Source organism: Rutidosis leptorrhynchoides, chromosome 6 (genome assembly GCF_046630445.1).
Source record: "Rutidosis leptorrhynchoides isolate AG116_Rl617_1_P2 chromosome 6, CSIRO_AGI_Rlap_v1, whole genome shotgun sequence".
Lineage (NCBI taxonomy): Eukaryota > Viridiplantae > Streptophyta > Magnoliopsida > Asterales > Asteraceae > Rutidosis > Rutidosis leptorrhynchoides.
Window position 1 is genome coordinate 427412252 of NC_092338.1, and position 23959 is coordinate 427436210.

At 32.2% G+C, this 23959-nt stretch overlaps 2 protein-coding genes across 2 annotated transcripts; one reads left to right on the forward strand and one right to left on the reverse strand.

Moving 5' to 3' along the window:
• Positions 1-936: 936 nt before the first annotated feature.
• LOC139855212 (zinc finger protein JAGGED-like) lies at positions 937-6989 on the reverse strand. Its single transcript, XM_071844450.1, has 8 exons — positions 6901-6989; positions 6732-6819; positions 6456-6591; positions 3426-3492; positions 2798-2895; positions 2131-2262; positions 1455-1539; positions 937-1336 (listed from the first exon to the last, which is right to left on the reverse strand). The coding sequence occupies exons 1-8, from the start codon at positions 6987-6989 to the stop codon at positions 937-939; spliced, it is 1095 nt and encodes a 364-aa protein (XP_071700551.1).
• A 13345-nt stretch (positions 6990-20334) lies between these two features.
• LOC139852934 (uncharacterized) lies at positions 20335-22995 on the forward strand. The gene is made up of 5 exons (XM_071842278.1): positions 20335-20628; positions 20721-20770; positions 21379-21505; positions 22091-22195; positions 22297-22995. Exons 1-5 carry the CDS (start codon positions 20520-20522, stop codon positions 22917-22919), a joined length of 1014 nt encoding a protein of 337 aa, XP_071698379.1. The 5' UTR covers positions 20335-20519; the 3' UTR covers positions 22920-22995.
• Positions 22996-23959: the final 964 nt, after the last annotated feature.

Consider the following 23959-nt stretch of genomic DNA (forward strand, 5'->3'; position numbering starts at 1 on the left):
TCTGAACGACGAATAATACTTCACAATAAAAAAGTGTATGTTGAACCCTACATAGTAGAAATACAACACCTCCATTTAATATTTATACCTTAATTAATATATAATATCCATTGCATTTATCAAACAACTATTATACGGCGATGGTTCCTTAAAGGTTCTATCTTTCAAGATTAAAATGGTAAAAGTGGATCCTTAGGTTTATTTGTTTTGTTGCGTTTGTAATGTGTAATCTGTTTTTAGAATGTGGTTTTTAGGTTGATGTGTTAGTACCTTCTTGTTTAGTAATGGGACTTAGTAAGTATTGTATGTTAGACGTTTTCTAGATACGAGCCTTGTGGGTTTCGGTTCCGTGTCCTTGTACATTTTTCCTTTGGTTGAAAGCGTTTTCTTTTTAAAAGTGTTTTTAGTATTTATAAAAATTATCGTTATTTTTGCAAAAAAATAAATAAATAAATACATCAAACTTATATTCTTTATTTAAATTTAAACATGTAATAAAAGAAGATTACTAATTTTATATCACACTGAAAAAAAAAAAAAAAAAAAAAAAAGTCAAATGGATTGGACATCTTGCAGAGGGTTATAACCAATTTAAGCATTGTGTCATGGTACAAATAATCCATATCTGACTTCCAAAATAATGTAATTAATCACAAGCATTAATTTAGCAAATGAAAAGACAAAAAGATATGATAAAACGGTGTTTGGAACTGAAGACACAATCCCCATGCAACTAGGAAACATAAAATTGATATCCAAAAAAAGGTAGAGGACTGACTTTCAGTTGAAAACCACAACTTCACATTTTCCCTCACTAGTCCCTACTTTAGAATTTTTACAATTACCCCTAAAGCATAAATAAATTAAACTTGAATAACAAAATTAATAATATAAACTTTTTTAAGAGTTATAACTAATATATTAACTATCGATTGACTAGAGATGCAGTGACATGTCTCGACCAGTATTACTTCCTTCAAGTGTGAAACTTTGTCCAACAAGTGCACTAATGCATGTGTGATTCGTACTACTTTCCGGTGGCGGTGGTGGTGGTTGGATGCTTGTTCCGGTTATATTTGGGAAGCTAAAAGGTGGTGGTGGATTGTTGGTGAAATGAAAGTGTGGTACAAAGTAGTCGTTTATCGGATACTGTGACGAGTAGGGGTGGTTGTTGTTAATTAGTTGCGATGTTGATGAAGTGTACATATGTGGTGGCGTTTGTTGTGGTGGTGGTGGTGGTAAAACGGTTGTCGGAGTACCGGAGAAGAGTATTGTGGGATAAAGTGTAGTTCCCATTGTTGAATGATGAAACCCTCCATGTACCACTGGTTGTCCACTTCATTTATGACACAAAAATACTTAACTTAGGTTTAGAACATCATTACATATATACATTTCATTAATTATATCTACAAATAAAAGAATATGTGGATATAATATATTAATATACGTACCCTAGTTGGTGAGGGAGTTGCGGTAGATGATTATCTTTGCTAAAAACCAGTTGACGAGCTCGGTTTAGTTCCTCCATCTCCTTTTCTGATCAAACCATCACAACAAATAGTAGGTCATTGTCAAATGATTATTTGATTATACTATATTGAAGACTGAAAGATGTTAACCATAAAGCCCAACAACTCTTTGTTTATTTTATTTTATTTAACTTAATTTCATAATTTCATATGTATAATATAATTCAGAAATACCATGAATAACGCCCATTCATGTACCAAAAATAAGTATTAAAAAAGAATTCTATACTTAATCATAGTTTAAACCTTCAAAATGTTAAATTATAGTTTATAAAACAATTAATCATAATTTAAACTTCAAAATGTTAAATTAGATATTCTCCTAGTCTCCTAGTACTAATATTGAGGCTACTTTTACGCTGACATCACAAATTCACAACATACCATAAAAATAGCACTAAACAACATCAAATAATTAATTTAATATTTAATATAAATTTAAAGCAGTGATAGGGTGAAACCTAAAGACAAAAACATGGACATGCAAGACATGTATACTGTAGGTTTGATATATATATGATGGGTTGAAATCATTAAAGCAAAGATTATTGAGCATGGTTTTTTATAGTTAGGTTTCTATAAATATCTAAGTAGGTACCTTTGCGATGGCGGTTCATGTGTCCCCCAAGAGCTTCTGACTTGAAAAACTTAAGGGAACAAAACCTACATTCATACACCTTATTCACACTTTTATCCTGCTTTTTAAAGGCCTTTTTCTTTTTCCTGATGACTCCTAAATATCATATCATCAAAAATCACAAACTTAACACACACAAATTTTAATTTTAAATTTATTCAAAACCAAACATTGATATGACTTTTCATGTGTTATATATTAATATTTACTATTAATTACTTCATTTCTCTAGCTACTTACTGTACTATTTTTTTTTTTTTTTTTTTTTTTTTTTTTTTTTTTGCAAAAAATAAGGAATTAGATTAATATAAATTTTTCACTAAATTGTGCAAAAATTGGAAAATACATGAAGAGATCAATCTGGGCTAACACACTGGGCTTGCAACATACTAGCTAGCCCACATGTTATATTTTATTACACTGAATTTTATTAACACACCAATCCTAGCTAATAATAGCCACCCTTAAAAAAATACTTTCAGGAGTAAAGCATATGATACATTACAATGCTAACTATAGCATCTTTTTGATGAAGTTAAGTAATGAACATTAATTTATGTTATTTTATTTTTGACAAGAAAAGAATTGAAAATGAAAGGAGTATGGTAGTATACTAGTATGTATGTACCTAGAGCTGCATAAGAAGAAGAGTCATCAAGTGTTTGTTTGCCATGATCTCTGTTGTTAAACGGAAAAATGTTGAGGTCAAGTGGGTTGTTGTTTTCCCTGAGACAAAAAATAAAAATTGTGAAAATAATCAAATATCAATTTATTAAGTGAATGATAATAGTTCAGCTTATTATATCTAGATAAAGGAGGTTGACTGTATATTAAACATACATGTTAACTTAGCTTAACTTGTTGGTACCACAAACTCATAATTGAAACAGAGGAGAGTGGGGTTGTTTTTGTTGTTGTAATGAACTGAATCTAATGAATTGAAATTTATAAAACATCAAGACTTGAGTTTTTGACTGAGATTGAAAGTTGTTGTCGTTTTGTTGTGTATTGGTCAGTGATTGGTTCTGTGAGTATGTAGCAACTATTCACTTGAAATGGAAAAAAATAAACAGCTAGTGATTCCTTGTTGACCAATTAAGGTTGTGCAGTGTGAGCTTAGCTTTTTTTTTTTTTTTTGAAAGGCAAGGTTAGTTTTTATCTCTGAAAAAGAAACAGCTACTGATTCTCTGTTGATTCTTACAACCGGCTAAGACAACCTTCTGTTGACCGATATTTTTTTTACGAAAAATAGATACCTTGAACTGTCAAATAAAACAAAAGTTATACCCACAAAATAAATAAACAAACGTTGTGTGCTAATTGCTAAAAGAAATCACAATACAACAAAAAGTTATTGAACAATGTAGGGTTAAAGCCAAAAATAGGCTACAAATTTACACTAATGTACCGATGTCGCCCACAAACTCATTTACGTCCTACTGTCGCCTACAAACTTATAAAAAATGTGCTAATATAAACAAAATACTTTTTTAACCGTCAACCAAAATGGTTGATTACGTGGCTTCTAAGTAGTCATGACACGTCGGTGATACATCGAAACAGAACTGAAAGTATATGGGCGACATCGGGACATAACTGAAAGTATATGAGCGACATCAGGACACAACTGAAAGTATATGGGCGACATCGGGACATATAAAATGAATAAAAAAAGTTAAATAATTAACTTTACCGGTTCAGCAGGTAACCGGTAACGAAATGTTAACATCAGCACATTTTTTATAAGTTTGTAGGCGACAGTAGGACGGAAATGGGTTTGGGGGCGACATCGGTACATTTGTGTAAGTTTGTAGCCTATTTTTAACTTTAATCCAACAATGTAGCATTGGTTTAGGGCCTAACCCTTTTAGACATAAGATGTTTATATTTATTGGGCCCAACTCTATGGGACCAAACCATATAAATATCAGAATCTTTTGTGAGCCATTTACTTCATAAAAGGCGGGACATAAAGGTTGATAGGTTGGATTTGTCTCGTGGTTACTTTTTTCCATTTGTTGATTTCACTTAGTTCGTTTGGCTTGGTTATGTTATTATCGTGTAGTATTTGATTTAGTATTTGTTAGTTTGTTTTAAGGTTTTTCGGGTTATTAGGGGAGACTTGTTTATAGATAGTTTATGTTTAGATGATCACTTTTTAGGTGCGAGTTTCCTCGTTTTCCCATTTCTTTTGTATTCTGTTGAGGGCGTTTTCCTTCGAAAAACGACCACGTTTCTATATGAGTTTTAGTTATTTTGCCGGGAAAAAAAAATTACTTCATAAAGGACATTTTTTTTTTTCATTGTGCATGTTTTAATGTTTTTGAATTCTTTATGATTGTAACTAGGGATGTCATCGGGTCGGGTTAGGGTCGAGTTTAGGTAATCCCAGACCCGAACCCGATTAATAAACCCCGCCCCAAACTCGGCCCGAAACTCGTCGGATCCCCATTTACTTACTGTGACGATCGCTCCAAATCCATATGGACGAACACGTCATTCATTGATTTCATTGCGAGGTATTTGACCTCTATATGATACGTTTTGTAAACATTGCATTATTTTCAAAAGGTACACAATAAATGAATATCAATTTCTAAGGTTTTCAACGTTTAATGATTTCTACATATAGACAATCACCATAAATAATAGTTTACCATAATACATCCGTTGACAATGAAGTCAAAATAAGATACACGGTGATGATTTTGTGAATGCAAAGTTTTCTTGAATAAAGCATGTATGAATTCATGCACATAGCTTGTATCACATATAAGCAAACAGCGGAAGACTTCTAAAAATCTGAGAATAAACATGCTTAAAAGTGTCAACACAAAGGTTGGTGAGTTCATAGTTTTAATGTTGCGCATAATCTGTATATAAAGGTGAATCACAAGTTTTCAGTTGTTTCATCCAGAAACGTTTATCAAAATATTCTACGAAATTGAGCACCCTGGTAACTAAACTTAACGTATATATAATTTGTACCCTTTGTATAATCATCTTAATAATACACGCAAACCAACGTGTACGCTTCTCAAATAGCATACGTCTGTTAAAATGCTAGCGCTCTAGCTCGGACGGGGATATCAAGCCCTATGGATCCATATATAACTACTCGCGTTCACCAGTTCTTATAACCGGCAGTTACTAGTTACCAAAGCTAAGGGATTTTCGGTTCGAACTCAGTGTAGAATTTAGTATGTACTTGTATCCATTGTGTTTAAAATAAAGTGCATGTATTCTCAGCCCAAAAATATAGATTGCAAAAGCAATTAAAAAGTGAGCAAATGAAACTCACTTTAGCAGCACATAAGGTCATTCATCAAAAAGTGACCGTAACTCGGAATGCAAGATTAACCGTAGATCTCAACCTAGAGAACATATGTTGGTCAATACATGTCTAATAAACTAGGTTGGGTTATAGTGTATCACAATCCTAATTGTAACGACCCGGAAATTTCCAACCAAATTTAAACCTTAATCTTTATATGTTTCCGACACGATAAGCAAAATCTGTAATGTTGAGTCTAGAAAGTTTGAAATCTATATTCAGATAATCAGTTACCCTTTGACCCAGCCTGACGATTCATGAACAACTATTTGAAAATAGATAAATATATATGTAGATATATATGATTATGTATATAAATATAGTTTCTATACTAATATTATTATTATTTTTCTTTTACTAAAATTAATATTATGGTTAAAATCAGTATTAATAATGTTGTGATATAAATATGAAATTCAATATATATACAAGTTGTTATTATCATTAATAATATTACTATTTTAACTAATAGTATTATTAATAATAATATCATTTTTCTTATCATTAACATTATTATTATGAATAATATTATCATTGTTAATATAATTATTATTAATAATATTATTATTAATAATTATTAATATTATTATTATTAATTATTATTATTAATAGAATTATTATTAATAATTATTTATAATCAAAAACGAGAGTTCATTACCGAATAAGTTGCAAATCGTTTTCAACTGTGTATAATTTGTTTTTGTGTCTCAAAAGTCGTATGAATCTTAACCTAATCACGGATATAACAAAAGCAGTTGAATTTCACTATCAAGCTTTATTCTTTTCTTATCTTTCTTTTATTTATTTTTTCTTTGCTCGTACTAATATGTCTCAATTTTGTTACACGTCCCAATCTTGTCACAATGCCAACAAAATAGGATCGAATATAAGTATTACAATTCATTCGTTTACTCGGAGACATTCAGTTATCACCGAAATCCAACAATTTAACCGAAAATAAAAGATATTGCCATGTTTCTGTTTCCACCATCTATTCTCTCTTTTATTCTAATCCAAGAACCACCACCACCGTACACGACCCTCAAGTTGTTTGCATTCGAACACACGACTACATCATCACTCGTAACCTGATCGATAATCACATATTACTACTACGTCTGTTATGTTTATGATTAAAAACCACAAACCCAAACTCATGAATTTTCTGTTACTGTATCGGCTCATCAATCCACCACAACACCCACCCTAATACCACCCGAGAATTTACCACTCTATTTAAATCGTAAACCATTAGACCACCAAGATGATTAACAGCGACTATCATCACCCATACTGCAACTGCCTTGTTCCTATTCCTGTTTTTATAAACCATAACACTCAACCACCATTCAAACTATCACTGTTGTTGCTATTGTGTTTTGGTTCGAAAAGAACACCACAAACCATCTAAACCGTCACCCATTAAACACTTGTTGCTATAGTTGTGAACTATCGCTACTACAGCAGCTTTACTGCTGCAAACCATCACCGTAAACGAACCAAGAACACCAACGAAACCCGATTACTTCTAGTTCTGTTGGAACTAAGAACAACACAACACTCATCTCCCCCTTTCTCTTGTCTTCTCTCTCTCGAGCTATACCCCTCCATGCTCTTTCTGTTTTAATCGTAAAACACTACACCATGTTTCCTTTCTCCTGTGAAGGGAGTTTGCGAATTAAAAAGAGAATATGTATTCTCGCAGATTAAGTTTGGTAATTGGGACACTTTTGAAAACATTATGTAATACCTTATCAATTTTCTATACAATAAGAGAAAAGGTGGGACGGTTTACAGTTTATGGCCGACACTTTTGGCTGATTAGTCATTGAATTTTCATGGTGGACCAGGTTCCTTCAATCATACGTGCCAAACCCTACCTCTGTTACTTTAAATTCGGACGTAATCCTTTGAAATCAGCAATAGGCCTATAAATTTCTAATCAGGCCGTATTATTTATTTTTCTGGGCCATTTAATCCTAGATGGACTTATAATCTTGACTAGTTGTTATTGGGCCTAGTTTCAACTACTAATTGTTTCGGTTGGGACAAAGGATATCGAGCTGAGAAGATGGTAACAACGATGTTATTGACGATTAAGATGGTGACGATAATAATAAGCATGATGATATCGATATAGATAAATGATATCATAAACAAATGATGATGATGAATAAAAATTGGGTATAAGTTAATTTAGGTGTAATTTAATTCAGAAAAATGGAATCAGATGGACGATTGATGGTGTTTGTGAGTTAGCTAGAGGTCGCGGGTTTGAGTCCCGGCTCTGTCAATTCTTTTTGGAAAGCTTATTTCATTAAGGTAGCCTTACTATATTTTATCATTATATTTATTAAAGTTATTATAGTTATTACTAATATTATTATTATCATTTTATATATTAAAAAAAAATATTAAAATTATCATTTTCAGTAAAGTTATCATTATTATTGTTATTATCATTATTATTATTATTATTATTATTATTATTATTATTATTATTATTATTATTATTATTATTATTATTATTATTATTATTATTACTACTACTATTATTATTTTTATCATTCTTATTCTTATTATGAATATTAATATTAATGTTATTATTAAAAGTATAATTATTATTATCAACAAAAAGTATTATTATTAATGTTCCTATTATTAATAAAAATTGATATAATTATTATTATCAAGTAATAGGTATTAATATCAAAAGTTAATATTTTTGTATCAATATTATTAAATTAGTTTCCTTAATAACAACTATTGAATTTTAAATTTAATACTAATTATATTAACATTTGTTAACAAATTAGGTATTTTTAATATTGATATAACTATATAACCATTAATTAATTTAAATAAATTTATAAATTAAATATATATAAATACATAATTTAAGATATAATATGCAAACTTGTTCGATTTAGATTATAGGTGTTAATATTTATATTAATGATATAGGTTCGTGAATCCGAGGCCAACCTTATAATTGATCAATGGTGTTATATGTATTTTTACTACAAAATACAGTATGGTGAGTATATAGTTCCTTTTAAACTTTAAATATTTTTGGGCTGAGAATACATGCGCTGTTTTTATAAATGATTTACGTTATGGACACAAGTGATCAAAAATAAATCCTACGTTGAGTTGTACCATGGCATATTTCTTTATACTTGGTAGCTAATATTTACGTGAGGAGCGTAAACGCGAATCCTGTTGATAGATCTATCGGGCCTGACAACCCCAACCGGGCTGGACGACCAGTTTTAAACGGTTGCACAGTACTTCGTTTCGTTACTACACTTGGTACGGTGTAGGGTTTATTTAAGAATATGCTGCTGTGATTTAAATGTTAAGTATGGTTACCGAGTGCTCAACGACTTTTTCGTACACGAGAAGTGTATTATGTATGACATAAAATCTTGTGGTCCATAGTTATAACGCTGTTAGCAACAAACCTATATATCCCACCAACTTTATGTTGACTTTTTAAAGCATGTTATTCTCAGGTACGAGTTAAGTCTTCCGCTGTGCATTTACTCATGATAAGGACATTACTTGGAGTCGATCATCGCAATGGAACCAAATGTTGAAGATTTCGTCCAGGGGGATAAGGACGGGTCATCACAGGTGGTATCAGAGCGGTGGTCTTAGCGAACCAGGTCTGCATTAGTGTGTCTAACTGATAAGTTGTTAGGATACATTAGTGAGTCTGGACTTTGACCGTGTATTCATGTCAAAAGTTTTGCTTATCATTCCTAGCCGGAAATTATCTGCTTATCATCCTTAGAAAATTACCTGCTTATCATTCGTAAGTCTAGACACGTCTTACTGCATTTAGTGCATCGATAGTGTATGGACAAAATTCATATTTTAACATATCTGTTATTGTTACCTTTGTCTGACATCTTTTCAAAGATTCTCCGTAATTTACGGGATTTTGGTATTATATATACATATGTAAATTATGTATTGAAGAATACCAAATATAACTCCTATAATCTATTTCATACCAAAAATTCATTTCCCCGACTATACAAGATGAATTCCGCATCTAGTTCGAATTCCTCCGACTCCGACAGCTACGCCGACATGGATTTCCATTCGGGCTCCGAAGGCAGCGTCACAGGAATGGATCAACCAATTTCCCATCATCTATTCTGGATGAATTGGGGATGGGTTCGTAATATACTAAATTATTGGAGACAAGAAGAGGGTGATCCCTTCCATCCACCAAATTGCCCTCTTAGCGATGAACCTGAAGCACTTACCGGCGAACATGTTCGAGAAACCATTTTCTCTCTCATTTCTAAAGTATCTCGTCACGATTATATAATACCCCATATCACGAATCTTATTCATTCGCTCGCTCCAATCGCCAATCATCCCGGTATACTAGTAGAAGTTAACGAACTTCGCGCTCGCGTGACGGTCTTGGAAAATATGGTGCGAAAGTTACAAACACCAGCAGCATAATCAGTACCACCATTATCAACGTCAAAAGTACCCTTGTCACCCCCAAACCACAACCGCGTCATAAACCTCAATATCACCATCTGTACTTCAAGTATGATCTTCGTTCTACATATCGTTCTACATCGAAAATCTTCGCTTTACGTATCGTTCTACCTCATTTATCTTCGTCCGACATGGCGATTATGTAATCTCTAATGTTTTAGAGACTATGTAATCTAGTATTAACGATGAACCAAATAAGTTAATATCCTATTGACTCATTAAATCCATGATTATATCCGATGAAAAGATATATGCAAGTATATTGTAATTAAAAATTCTTCCGTACGAACTATTAATGATGAAAATATTTTAACGGGTAGGTAGTACCCGAGGAATATTTAGATTTCACATTAATAAGTTACATTGTACATTCTTCGAATCTGATTCAACGGTTAATTGCTATCCTATCACCGATATACGTATCCGTTCATCCCAGATTAACCATTTCCATTTCATATTTGGATTTTTACCTATCCGAATCCAACAAGTGGCATAAAGAAGAAACATTGGACAAATTAAAAATTGGTTAGAAACACACGAATTAACTATGATGAATATTGTTAAGATTCCACGCTAACTGTTCCGGCTAACTGTTCTCAGCTAACTGATTAACATTTAATTTATCGCAATTTACATTCTCGCAATTTTATTTATTGTTATTTAATTTCCGCACTTTACCTACCGTCGGGACACATGTACAACAATACGTCGGATAAATTCTGAGACAACACGTTGTATAGTGGGTCATGATATATATTTATTTATTTTACGCATTATAAATAATGGGACACGTATACAAGGTTTCGACTTATCATATCGACCCATATATATATATATATTTCGGAACGATCATAGACACTCTATAGTTGGCTATACAGGGTCGAGGTGGATTCCAAAATATATATATACTTTGAGTTGTGATCGACACCGAGACCGGTACATGGGTCACGACACGTATTAAGTAATTCGAATATTATATATCTAATTTATATATATTTATTGGACCATTGGACAATCGGACTATTGGACTGCTAACTTGGGACAATTAAAATGAGTTAAAATGCTGATTATAACATATGAAACTAAACAATTCTTCAAGTTTGCCACTTGATTTCACCTTAAACCTCATTGGTACCTCGACAATTACAATCCGCGTTCAAATCTTTCATAATTCTTGAAAATACCTCAATCGAGAAGTTGAACCAACCGTACCTCATCTATGGAAGAAAAGATTTATGCACCTGAAAAACTCTCGAGCCCAAATTCATAGTTTAACACGTACTTGTGTTGAATCCTTTGCCATTTATTAGCAAAAACAACTTTACGATTCTTTTCCAAAGTAGCCAATTTTGTCACAGCTCCAGCAAGTTAATTTCGACTCCTCAGTAAAATCAGTCTTATTATAACCTCGATATATACACCTTGTCCTTGCGCCGTCGTTACCAGAGAACCTTTTATATCCCACGACATCATCAGCAGATATACCAGCAGCTCATTATCTCTTCGGCGGAATCCGCAATTAGTATTTTGAAAATCTCGTAGCACTTCTCCAGTTATACCTATAACGTTTATCCCTAAGAAATTTATACTCCGAATGTGAAGTTTCTGAAAAACACCTGAACCGTGAACTAGTTCTCAAAATGCTGATGAAGCAGCAAAAACTGTAAACGACTTTAAACGGTCAAAAGTTTGATGATAAAGTACAATGTGTTGGTAAAACTCCGAAAAAGAGAAGGTTGAGAACTGGAAACAGGTTTGAGCAAAGTATGAAGGAGGCCGTGAACAAATCGTGAAAACTAAACCCGTCTTCAACAGATCCAAATGATTCAGTGCCTGCTAAAGCCGTTAGTAAGAACCCTACTCTTTATTCTAAACCTTTCCAGATGATATTCTTCATCATCATATTATCTTAGATATTATAAGATATCTTCATATCTTCCGTTATACATATTCTCCATATTTCTGGAGATATTGTCACAACTATTCTTATCCGAGATCATTTATCTCTCTGTAATATCTGCGTTACAACCTAAAAGAAATTGTGTTAGTTTCTAAATTCTAAAACCTTGGAGTTTAAAATAGGAATGTTCTGAAGCAGTGTTGAGAACTGATGCATGAATTAGTATAATATAATGAAACTTGATCAACTTCATCATATTACAGTAAGTCATGTTAAGTTTCTAATGGAAGGTGATGATTCACAGTACCATCATCATGTGCCATGTTACACGGCTCTTACATTCTAATCAATTCTCAAACATATTAGGAACATATCATCTTGATAGTTCTACTCTCCAGGATATTCTGGTAATGTGACAAATCAAAATCGTGCCATTACCATTTCTTTCTAAGAGCATTAGCTATGTTCATTTCAAATTTCATACCTAAGAATTTCGGACCATTGTTCGCTTGACACTAGGACGGGAAGATATAACACCCAACAATTACCCAAAAACTACAAACCGTGTATATCAATACGTATTGCAACGTAAAGACACGGGAGAATTAAAAACACTATAATTCCAAAGAAATAATAGAAGAGAATAGATTCTTCTGGCGGCAGATGTAAGAGAAGAATGGAAGATATGAAAGTTAGAAGTATAACAAGAATCAGAACGGGATGGAGCATTTTAAAGAATACTTAAAGTATGAATTGAGGAAGAAAGGATAGCAGATGAGAGGTATGGAAGTAAGGAAGTAAAGGAAGTGGATTTATAGTGAAAAATCCGACAAAGAAATCGAAACAGATTGCCGCATTAAATCAAAGAAGATTCTGATCGCTGAAGAATCAAATCTTATTACGTAAGATTTTCTTTAAATCCCTTAAATCTCGAAAGTCAATAGTAACTGCGTCATCGGTTGAAACGAATAAATTATTTACTCATTTCACTCTTTTGTGATAGCTTCACTCGTACGCTTCACATGACCGAATCGTTTTATCTATATCTTTCAATAATGATAAAACTCCATTATCACCTCATATTCGTCATGAAAACATTCCTATTGTTATCTATGACGACCTTTACCAAATTTCGAGGACGAAATTTCTTTAACGGGTGGGTACTGTAACGACCCAGAAATTTCCAACCAAATTTAAACCTTAATCTTTATATGTTTCCGACACGATAAGCAAAATCTGTAATGTTGAGTCTAGAAAGTTTGAAATCTATATTCAGATAATCAGTTACCCTTTGACCCAGCCTGACGATTCACGAACAACTATTTGAAAATAGATAAATATATATGTAGATATATATGATTATGTATATAAATATAGTTTCTACACTAATATTATTATTATTTTTCTTTTACTAAAATTAATATTATGGTTAAAATCAGTATTAATAATGTTGTGATATAAATATGAAATTCAATATATATACAAGTTGTTATTATCATTAATAATATTACTATTTTAACTAATAGTATTATTAATAATAATATCATTTTTCTTATCATTAACATTATTATTATGAATAATATTATCATTGTTAATATAATTATTATTAATAATATTATTATTAATAATTATTAATATTATTATTATTAATTATTATTATTAATAGAATTATTATTAATAATTATTTATAATCAAAAACGAGAGTTCATTACCGAATAAGTTGCAAATCGTTTTCAACTGTGTATAATTTGTTTTTGTGTCTCAAAAGTCGTATGAATCTTAACCTAATCACGGATATAACAAAAGCAGTTGAATTTCACTATCAAGCTTTATTCTTTTCTTATCTTTCTTTTATTTTTATTTTCTTTGCTCGTACTAATATGTCTCAATTTTGTTACACGTCCCAATCTTGTCACAATGCCAACAAAATAGGATCGAATATAAGTATTACAATTCATTCGTTTACTCGGAGACATTCAGTTATCACCGAAATCCAACAATTTAACCGAAAATAAAAGATATTGCCATGTTTCTGTTTCCACCATTTATTCTCTCTTTTATTCTAATCCAAGAACCACCACCACCGTACACGGCCCTCAAGTTGTTTGCATTCGAACACACGACCACATCATCACTCGTAACCTGATCGATAATCACATATTACTACTACGTCTGTTATGTTTATGATTAAAAACCACAAACCCAAACTCATGAATTTTCTGTTACTGTATCGGCTCATCAATCCACCACAACACCCACCCTAATACCACCCGAGAATTTACCACTCTATTTAAATCGTAAACCATTAGACCACCAAGATGATTAACAGCGACTATCATCACCCATACTGCAACTGCCTTGTTCCTATTCCTGTTTTTATAAACCATAACACTCAACCACCATTCAAACTATCACTGTTGTTGCTATTGTGTTTTGGTTCGAAAAGAACACCACAAACCATCTAAACCGTCACCCATTAAACACTTGTTGCTATAGTTGTGAACTATCGCTACTACAGCAGCTTTACTGCTGCAAACCATCACCGTAAACGAACCAAGAACACCAACGAAACCCGGTTACTTCTAGTTCTGTTGGAACTAAGAACAACACAACACTCATCTCCCCCTTTCTCTTGTCTTCTCTCTCTCGAGCTATACCCCTCCATGCTCTTTCTGTTTTAATCGTAAAACACTACACCATGTTTCCTTTCTCCTGTGAAGGGAGTTTGCGAATTAAAAAGAGAATATGTATTCTCGCAGATTAAGTTTGGTAATTGGGACACTTTTGAAAACATTATGTAATACCTTATCAATTTTCTATACAATAAGAGAAAAGGTGGGACGGTTTACAGTTTATGGCCGACACTTTTGGCTGATTAGTCATTGAATTTTCATGGTGGACCAGGTTCCTTCAATCATACGTGCCAAACCCTACCTCTGTTACTTTAAATTCGGACGTAATCCTTTGAAATCAGCAATAGGCCTATAAATTTCTAATCAGGCCGTATTATTTATTTTTCTGGGCCATTTAATCCTAGATGGACTTATAATCTTGACTAGTTGTTATTGGGCCTAGTTTCAACTACTAATTGTTTCGGTTGGGACAAAGGATATCGAGCTGAGAAGATGGTAACAACGATGTTATTGACGATTAAGATGGTGACGATAATAATAAGCATGATGATATCGATATAGATAAATGATATCATAAACAAATGATGATGATGAATAAAAATTGGGTATAAGTTAATTTAGGTGTAATTTAATTCAGAAAAATGGAATCAGATGGACGATTGATGGTGTTTGTGAGTTAGCTAGAGGTCGCGGGTTTGAGTCCCGGCTCTGTCAATTCTTTTTGGAAAGCTTATTTCATTAAGGTAGCCTTACTATATTTTATCATTATATTTATTAAAGTTATTATAGTTATTACTAATATTATTATTATCATTTTATATTTAAAAAAAAAATATTAAAATTATCATTTTCAGTAAAGTTATCATTATTATTGTTATTATCATTATTATTATTATTATTATTATTATTATTATTATTATTATTATTATTATTATTATTACTACTACTATTATTATTTTTATCATTCTTATTCTTATTATGAATATTAATATTAATGTTATTATTAAAAGTATAATTATTATTATCAACAAAAAGTATTATTATTAATGTTCCTATTATTAATAAAAATTGATATAATTATTATTATCAAGTAATAGGTATTAATATCAAAAGTTAATATTTTTGGTATCAATATTATTAAATTAGTTTCCTTAATAACAACTATTGAATTTTAAATTTAATACTAATTATATTAACATTTGTTAACAAATTAGGTATTTTTAATATTGATATAACTATATAACCATTAATTAATTTAAATAAATTTATAAATTAAATATATATAAATACATAATTTAAGATATAATATGCAAACTTGTTCGATTTAGATTATAGGTGTTAATATTTATATTAATGATATAGGTTCGTGAATCCGAGGCCAACCTTATAATTGATCAATGGTGTTATATGTATTTTTACTACAAAATACAGTATGGTGAGTATATAGTTCCTTTTAAACTTTAAATATTTTTGGGCTGAGAATACATGCGCTGTTTTTATAAATGATTTACGTTATGGACACAAGTGATCAAAAATAAATTCTACGTTGAGTTGTACCATGGCATATTTCTTTATACTTGGTAGCTAATATTTACGTGAGGAGCGTAAACGCGAATCCTGTTGATAGATCTATCGGGCCTGACAACCCCAACCGGGCTGGACGACCAGTTTTAAACGGTTGCACAGTACTTCGTTTCGTTACTACACTTGGTACGGTGTAGGATTTATTTAAGAATATGCTGCTGTGATTTAAATGTTAAGTATGGTTACCGAGTGCTCAACGACTTTTTCGTACACGAGAAGTGTATTATGTATGACATAAAATCTTGTGGTCCATAGTTATAACGCTGTTAGCAACAAACCTATATATCTCACCAACTTTATGTTGACTTTTTAAAGCATGTTATTCTCAGGTACGAGTTAAGTCTTCCGCTGTGCATTTACTCATGATAAGGACATTACTTGGAGTCGATCATCGCAATGGAACCAAATGTTGAAGATTTCGTCCAGGGGGATAAGGACGGGTCATCACACTAATGCTCAAGATCGACATACAAAAGTTATCAAAAGTCATTTCAAAAAGTCAATTTTGACAATTGTTCAACAAAACGAGACGTGCCTTATATAAGGATTCATTTACTTGGCTAGTAGTATTTTATCAATCTCATAAACAGGTTGTTTAAATATTAATTGCAGATTCAAAAGCAATTCCAATTAACGTCAATTATAATTCAGTTGACCATATCTTTTGATTGGTTCATCGAAATTACGCGATTTCTAAATGAAAAGTTATTGATTTTTCGCCAGCTTTCCGAAAACATGTATATCATATACCTTGTACCAGTAATATATGTATTTAATTCGTGATTAATTATAAATTATTTAATGATGAAATTTAGCATACAAGCATGTATAAATATATACTCTAGCACTAGATATTTATACACTATTAATATATAAAAGATAAGATATGAATGCTCACGTATCAATATTGAGATTCAATATTGCAGGAAAGTACGTAGACGCAACAGAGATGATAAATACTAGGTTTGACTTGCGAACAATACCCATGAACATTACCCATAACCTCCATAGCTATAACCCATAATTTTCTTATTTCTATCCCGTTTGAAGCTTGTTTTGAAAGTGACACGCTCATGACCTCGTCGTAATATTTTATGTATAATATTACTAAAAATATTAAGATTAATAATAATAATAATCTTAATAATAATAATAATAATAATAATAATAATAATAATAATAATAATAATAATAATAATAATAATAATAATAATAATAATAATAAATAAATAAATAAATACTTAGGGAGTAATATAAGTGTAAAAAAACTCGAGCAGAAACCTGGTATTTATAGCCATAATTCTTGATTTTGATGCCCATGCGAGTGCATGAGATTTTAGTGCAAATCTCATGCACTTGCATGAGCCCATGCACTCGCATGGGTTTTATGCCTATTTCCCATGCGATCGCATGGCCGTCAGATCCAGCTCACATATTTTTTGTTTTCTTGTTTGTCGACATAATTAAATATAATATATATATAATATATATAATTTAAATAATTAATTATATATTATATTAAATTCATGTGCATAGTTGACTTGTAATTTTCGTTCCGATGACTCGTACGTTGTCACTCGACTTATGTCCCGGTTCCGGTTTCTCGAACGCATTTTCGTACGCTTAAAAAACTCGCAATTTACGTTTTGTGACTCGTACCTTTGTCAAAATATAGTCTTAAATTATCAATAAACTATATCATTCTAAGTGTATCTTAAACTTTCGAGTGTTTTGGTCATTTACTTTTATAAATTATTGTCTCGCTATTTGTTGATATATATATATATATATATATATATATATATATATATATATATATATATATATATATATATATATATAATAACAAATCGTTTTATGACCAAGTTAATATATATTTTCAACATTCATAAACACGTTTTAAATATACGTCGCAAGTTATTCATACAATTAATATTCCAACTTATCATATATATTCAAATAAATATTTAAACCAATAAGTTTAATGTACGGTATTAAACAATTAATACATTGTTACGTTTTCAAGTTATAGTATATATATATATATATATATATATATATATATATATATATATATATATATATATATATATATATATATATATATATATATATATATATATGTATCTGTATACATATAATTGTTCGCGAATCGTCGAGAACAACCGAAAGGTATTTGAATAGTTCAAAAATTTTGAGATTCAGTTTTACAGACTTTGCTTATCGTGTCGGAAATGTTAATCATACAAAGATTAAGTTTAAATTTGGTCAGAAATTTCCGGGTCATCACACTTACATACTATCGGATCTCGGGTTTACCCATGGGTAAACGGGTATACCCGATTAGTCATTCTGTAATTATTTTTCAATAAGTTACCAAATCAAAATATCGAAAAATAACTTAACTACTTCATGTCTATAGTATTATAAAATATCACATACAAAAAGTTGATTAAAAAGTTCCTAAAATACTCAAATACACAAAGTATATAAAATATCACATCTCGAAAACTTGTTGTATATGATTATATTGAATAAAATTATACTCATTTTCAAAACAAATAAGATAAATCTTTCATACATTAACAATACAATACTAATACTAAAATTACATAAAAAATTCTATTAAAATTTCTCGGGCTGGGTATACGGGTATGCAGGTCGGGTATACGGGTCGAGTAAACGGGTTTGTATCCAAAACCATACCCGAACCCGAACCCGGAATTTTTTTTGTAACCATCCCCATACCCGGTCCATGACGCGACGGACTCGGGTCAAACCCGGCCCAATTATAACGGGTTTCGGGTTTCCCCATCGGGTACAGGTCATTTTGCCATCCCTAATTGTAACGTCGGTCCTTTTGGTTGTGTCTGTTTGTGATTGTTGGTCCCAAAGAGTTTGATTTTGTGTTTTAATTGGTAGTTTAGCTTCATTGATAGTTTGGTCTCCTTTTCGTTCATTTTCATATTTGTTGTGTGTTTGTCATGCTGATTTTTGGACAACGGTTGGGCTTTGACTTAGTTAGTTGTAGGTCGGTCTGTGCTGTTAAGTTTAGTTTACTGTTCTCGAGTCCGTCCTTGTTTTACTTTTTGTATCTCGTTTCTTTGTATCTTAATTTTTAGTTATATACGAGTAGTTTTCATTTTTAGCCACACAAAAAAATAAAAAAATCAAGAACCAACCGTGTAATTGTCCCTTTTTTTGGGTATGTTTGGCGATGTAGCTTCTAGGAGCTTAGGAGAGCTAAAGCTTAATTTTTCATAAGCTCCAGCTTCTAGCCTTGTTTGATATACAAATATTCCACAGCTTATGAAAAAAATAAACTCTGAAAAAATAAGCTAGTTGAAGTAGCTTTTGAAAATCAGTTAGGAAGCTTATGGAAGTAAAATTACATTATTAGCCCTAAATCATTATTTATCATTTATTTTTTTGTCCTTCTATATCATTTTACATAAATAAGCTCCTGCTACTTTACCAAACATTTATAAAACATAAGCTTTAGCTTCTAGCTTAAAACGTAAACTCCAACTCTAGCTATAAGCTAGTTTCACCCGAACACACCTTTTAAATAAAACTCCATCTATATATTCATATAAAGCTCTAAAATGATGATGTAATTATTTTATATTAATTTTTAAATAAAAATATATAAATGCCGCTGATATATGAATGTCGATTTGAAAGACAAAACTAATTAATAAAAATATCATTTAATATTTAATACGGTATTAATGTTTTATAAATATAAATATCTCGGAGCATCTTCACTATATTTATCACAACTCTTTTTCACAATATGTACAAACTTTTGCAACTTTTTTTTTCTCAATCTCCGCCATATTATTCAATAATTTTTTGTTTTCAAAAAGCAGGTACAAACTTTCATGTCATTGTCAATTTTTTTCAAAGAATTATTCTCTTTTATGTGTTATTTGATTTGATGATGAAATTTATCACACCTTGAATATTTTATTATTGTATATTTGTTAAACAACAAGAATCTGAAAACCGATAACATACGTTAAATCATATTGCAAGAATGAATGTAATTCATTTATTCCGACCAAATTAACAACTACAAGTTTATTAGTCAAAATATGTTATCCTACGGGTCATTAAACAAAATGACTATAGCACTTACATTTACTTAATACCTAACACATATCTATGCAATATCTTAAACAAACGTTATTTCTGCGATTCTCTGTAAACCATAAATAATTTGATTTGATTTGATTAAATCTATCCACCTAACCACATCTTAATTTTTCTGTCGTGTTTAATATATAACAATTAAAATAAATATATCAGTGATTCACACTTTGATCCATCCATCCATCCATCCTATCACTGTAATTATCGAAATTACTCACCAATGGCAGATCCGAACCCGCAAATATTTGAACTTGATAATGGAACTATGAAAGTTTTAGTATCCAACTATGGATGCACCATTACATCCTTATTTGTCCCTGATAAACATGGTATTTTTTATTTTTGTTTTATTTCTTTTAAAGTTATGTGATTTTCGATTATATTTTTAATTTAATTTGATTTCTGTTTCTGTTTTTTTAAGGAAAATTGAGTGATGTTGTACTTGGGTTTGACACTCTTGAGCCCTATCTGGTAAGTTCCATTACAATTCACTGTAAATAAACAATGAATTTAATTAATTTATTATTGGATTTTATTTTTTTATGTTTGGATATAACCAGAGTTCATGTTTGATATATAAAAGAAATATCTTTAAGTATTTGGTAAATAAAAATGTTTGACAGCTACATTTGGGATTGTTGTTGTGTTGCAAATGTAATGTTTTTTTTCTTCTTCTTCGAACGGCGATATCGGCATCACAGAGAGGGATTTAACCACCTCCACGATCATATGCCACCTACACACACGTTAGGAGCAAATTTAATGCTTTTTTCATGATTGTTACAAGATTCTTATGAACTTGAGTTTCCTAGGTTTAGGATTTTGGACCATTTGTTTAAAGCAACAAGCTTTTTGGTATTTTGTGACGATTTGATAGCTACTACAATTGGCATTGTAATTGAATAATAATAAATTTGGATTTTTTTTTGTTTATAACTTCGGTACAATTGTAACAAGTTCTGAGAATCTAGATTTGCACATTCTGGATCTGCATATGTACTCCTAGTAATTGGTTAATGAGTTTGATTTCGTATATATGGTGTATGTAATGTATGTGTGATTCATTTGTGTTTCAACAGAAACGTATGGCACCGTACTTTGGTTGCATTGTTGGAAGGGTTGCAAACAGGATTAAAGAGGGGAAGTTCACACTCAATGGGACAGAATATTCTCTGCCAATTAACAATGGTCCTAACAGTCTCCATGGTATGTGCTTAACTGCCTTGTTCTTGTATCCATATATTGCACATTGTGGCTGAAATACCTGTTACCGTTTAATAAACGTATGAGAACAATGAATAAATACAATATAAAGCAATTCTGTTAATATATTTAACAAAAAAAATTGGTGTGCATGACATTTTTCATACACTGGTCATATGTGTGACTAAGGTGCTATTGTTTTTAAAGATGTTTTTGTCTGAAGATCTGCTGACCATGTCTGTAGAGAAGATGTGGTTTTTAGGTTTGTTTGCTGCTGAATAGTGAAGACTTTTTGTGTTTGCTTTTATGTCTGCAAAATAACTTAATCCTGTCTGCGGCACTAAGAATCATATTTCTAAGTCTGCAAGTTTGCAGAGATAATAAGACATTTTATCTCATGTGTTCAGAAAAACAAACAATCTGCAGTAACAACGTGTGCGAGCGCGCAGACATAACATAATAAGATCTGCAGACTGAAAAACATACAACACCTAATTGTGTTGGATTATAAATATTAAATTAGCTTTTAATATGTTTCCTTTAGTTGTATGTTTAGTTGTTTTGCCCTTCTTCGTTTCATGTTTGAAGGTGGGCTTAAAGGATTTGACAAGGTCGTGTGGGACGTCGTTGAACATAAAAAGGGTGACACTCCATCAATAACTTTTAAATATCATGCTCTTGATGGAGAAGAAGGTAATGTATCATAGTAAGAACATATATTGTACTGTAAATCTTTATTTACAACCCGTTTTTTACAAGTGATTATCTAAGAATTCGGTTCGATTTGTAATCAGGCTACCCTGGAGCTCTGACCATCACCGCAACCTACACACTTGCTTCAAAAACGATATTGAGGCTCGATATGGAAGCGGTGGCCGAGAATAAACCGACTCCCGTTAGCTTAGCTCAGCACACTTATTGGAATCTAGCAGGACACGAAACCGGTACAATTCTCGACCATACAGCTCAGATATTCGCAAGACACGTGACACCTGTCGACTCGACCCAAATCCCAACTGGCGAGATCAAGCCGGTTGAAGGAACTCCGTTTGACTTCACCAGCGAGAAAAAAATCGGTACCAATATTCAAGAGGTTGGTGTAGGGTATGACCATAATTACGCGCTTGATTGTGGTGAAGAAAAATCAGGATTAAAATGTGCTGTGAAACTGAGGGACCCATGTAGTTCGCGTGTTCTTAATTTATGGACTAATGCACCTGGGATTCAGTTTTATACGGCTAATTATGTGAACGGGGTTGCTGGTAAAGGCGGATGTGTATATGGAAAGCATTCTGCAGTGTGTTTGGAGACACAAGGGTTTCCGAATGCTATCAATCAAGATAATTTTCCGTCGATCGTTGTTCAGCCTGGTGAGAAGTATCAGCATAGTATGGTGTATGAGTTTTCGGTTGAATAAGGTGTTTTGTTTTCATGTTTTTGAAATTAGATTTGAATTAGTTGGTGAACTTCTGTGTTTGTTTTAGAATAATGTTTGCCCATCAATGCAGATGCTTTTGAACTTTTGAAGTCCTTGTAATTAAAGTGTTTGAGTCAGTAAGGGGCGTTTGGTTCGTGGGATTTCGTGGGATTTGGAGGGATTTGCATTTCAAATCCCATGAAATCCCATGTTTGGTTGGAGGATTTGGTTCGTGGGATTTGCATTTCAAATCCCTTGAAATCCCATAGATGAACGATTTGAAAATCCTTTGTATATATGAGGGATTTGAAATCCCATGTTCTATGATTTTACGTTTACGATTTACGTTTTGGGTTTCGGGTTCCCGTTTCGGGTTCGCTTTTCGGGTTCCGTTTGGGGGTCGTGTTTCGGGTTCGAGTTTCGGGTTCGCGTTTCGGGTCACGTTTCGGGTTACATTTCGGGTTCGCGTTTCGGGTTACATTTCGGGTTCGCTTTTCGGGTTTGCTTTTCGGGTTCGCGTTTCGGGTTCGAGTTTCGAGTTCGCGTTTCGGGTTCGCGTTTCGCGTTTCGGGCTCGCGTTTCGCGTTTCGGGCTCGCGTTTCGGGTTCACGTTTCGGGTTCGAGTTTTGGGTTCACATTTCGGATACGCGATTCGGGCTCGCGTTTCGGGTTCGCGTTTCGGGTTCGAGTTTCTGGCTCGCGTTTCAGGTTCGCGTTTCAGGTTCGCATTTCGGGGTCATGTTTCGGGATCGCGTTTCGGGTTCGCATTTCGGGTACGCGTTTCGGGTTCGCGTTTCGGGTTCGCATTTCGTTGTCCATTTCGGGTTCGCATATCGATTTCGGGTTCGCATTTCGGTTTCGGGTTCGCATTTCGGTTTCGGGTTCGCGTATCACGGTCGCATTCTCGTTTTGGATTCATGTTTCGATTTCGAGTTTTTGTTTTCCGACCGCGTTCACGTTCGGGTTCGCATTACAAATTTTGAGATTTGAAAACCTCGAACCAAACAGAAATTTTTAGTTTTCAGTTGATATACGGCAAG

Bases quoted from the DNA above. Each gene is read 5' to 3' on its own strand.
- LOC139855212 (XM_071844450.1), bottom strand. From the start codon at position 6,989: ATGGTTTGCAGCAGTAAAGCTGCTGTAGTAGCGATAGTTCACAACTAT. The intron at 2,896-3,425 runs GTATCTATTTTT...TTTTTGTCTCAG, and splicing joins GTTTTATTTGACAGTTCAAG to GGAAAACAACAACCCACTTG. The intron at 1,337-1,454 runs GTACGTATATTA...TCATAAATGAAG, and splicing joins CAACTCCCTCACCAACTAGG to TGGACAACCAGTGGTACATG.
- LOC139852934 (XM_071842278.1), top strand. From the start codon at position 20,520: ATGGCAGATCCGAACCCGCAAATATTTGAACTTGATAATGGAACTATG. The intron at 20,771-21,378 runs GTAAGTTCCATT...GTGTTTCAACAG, and splicing joins ACACTCTTGAGCCCTATCTG to AAACGTATGGCACCGTACTT. The intron at 21,506-22,090 runs GTATGTGCTTAA...TCATGTTTGAAG, and splicing joins TGGTCCTAACAGTCTCCATG to GTGGGCTTAAAGGATTTGAC.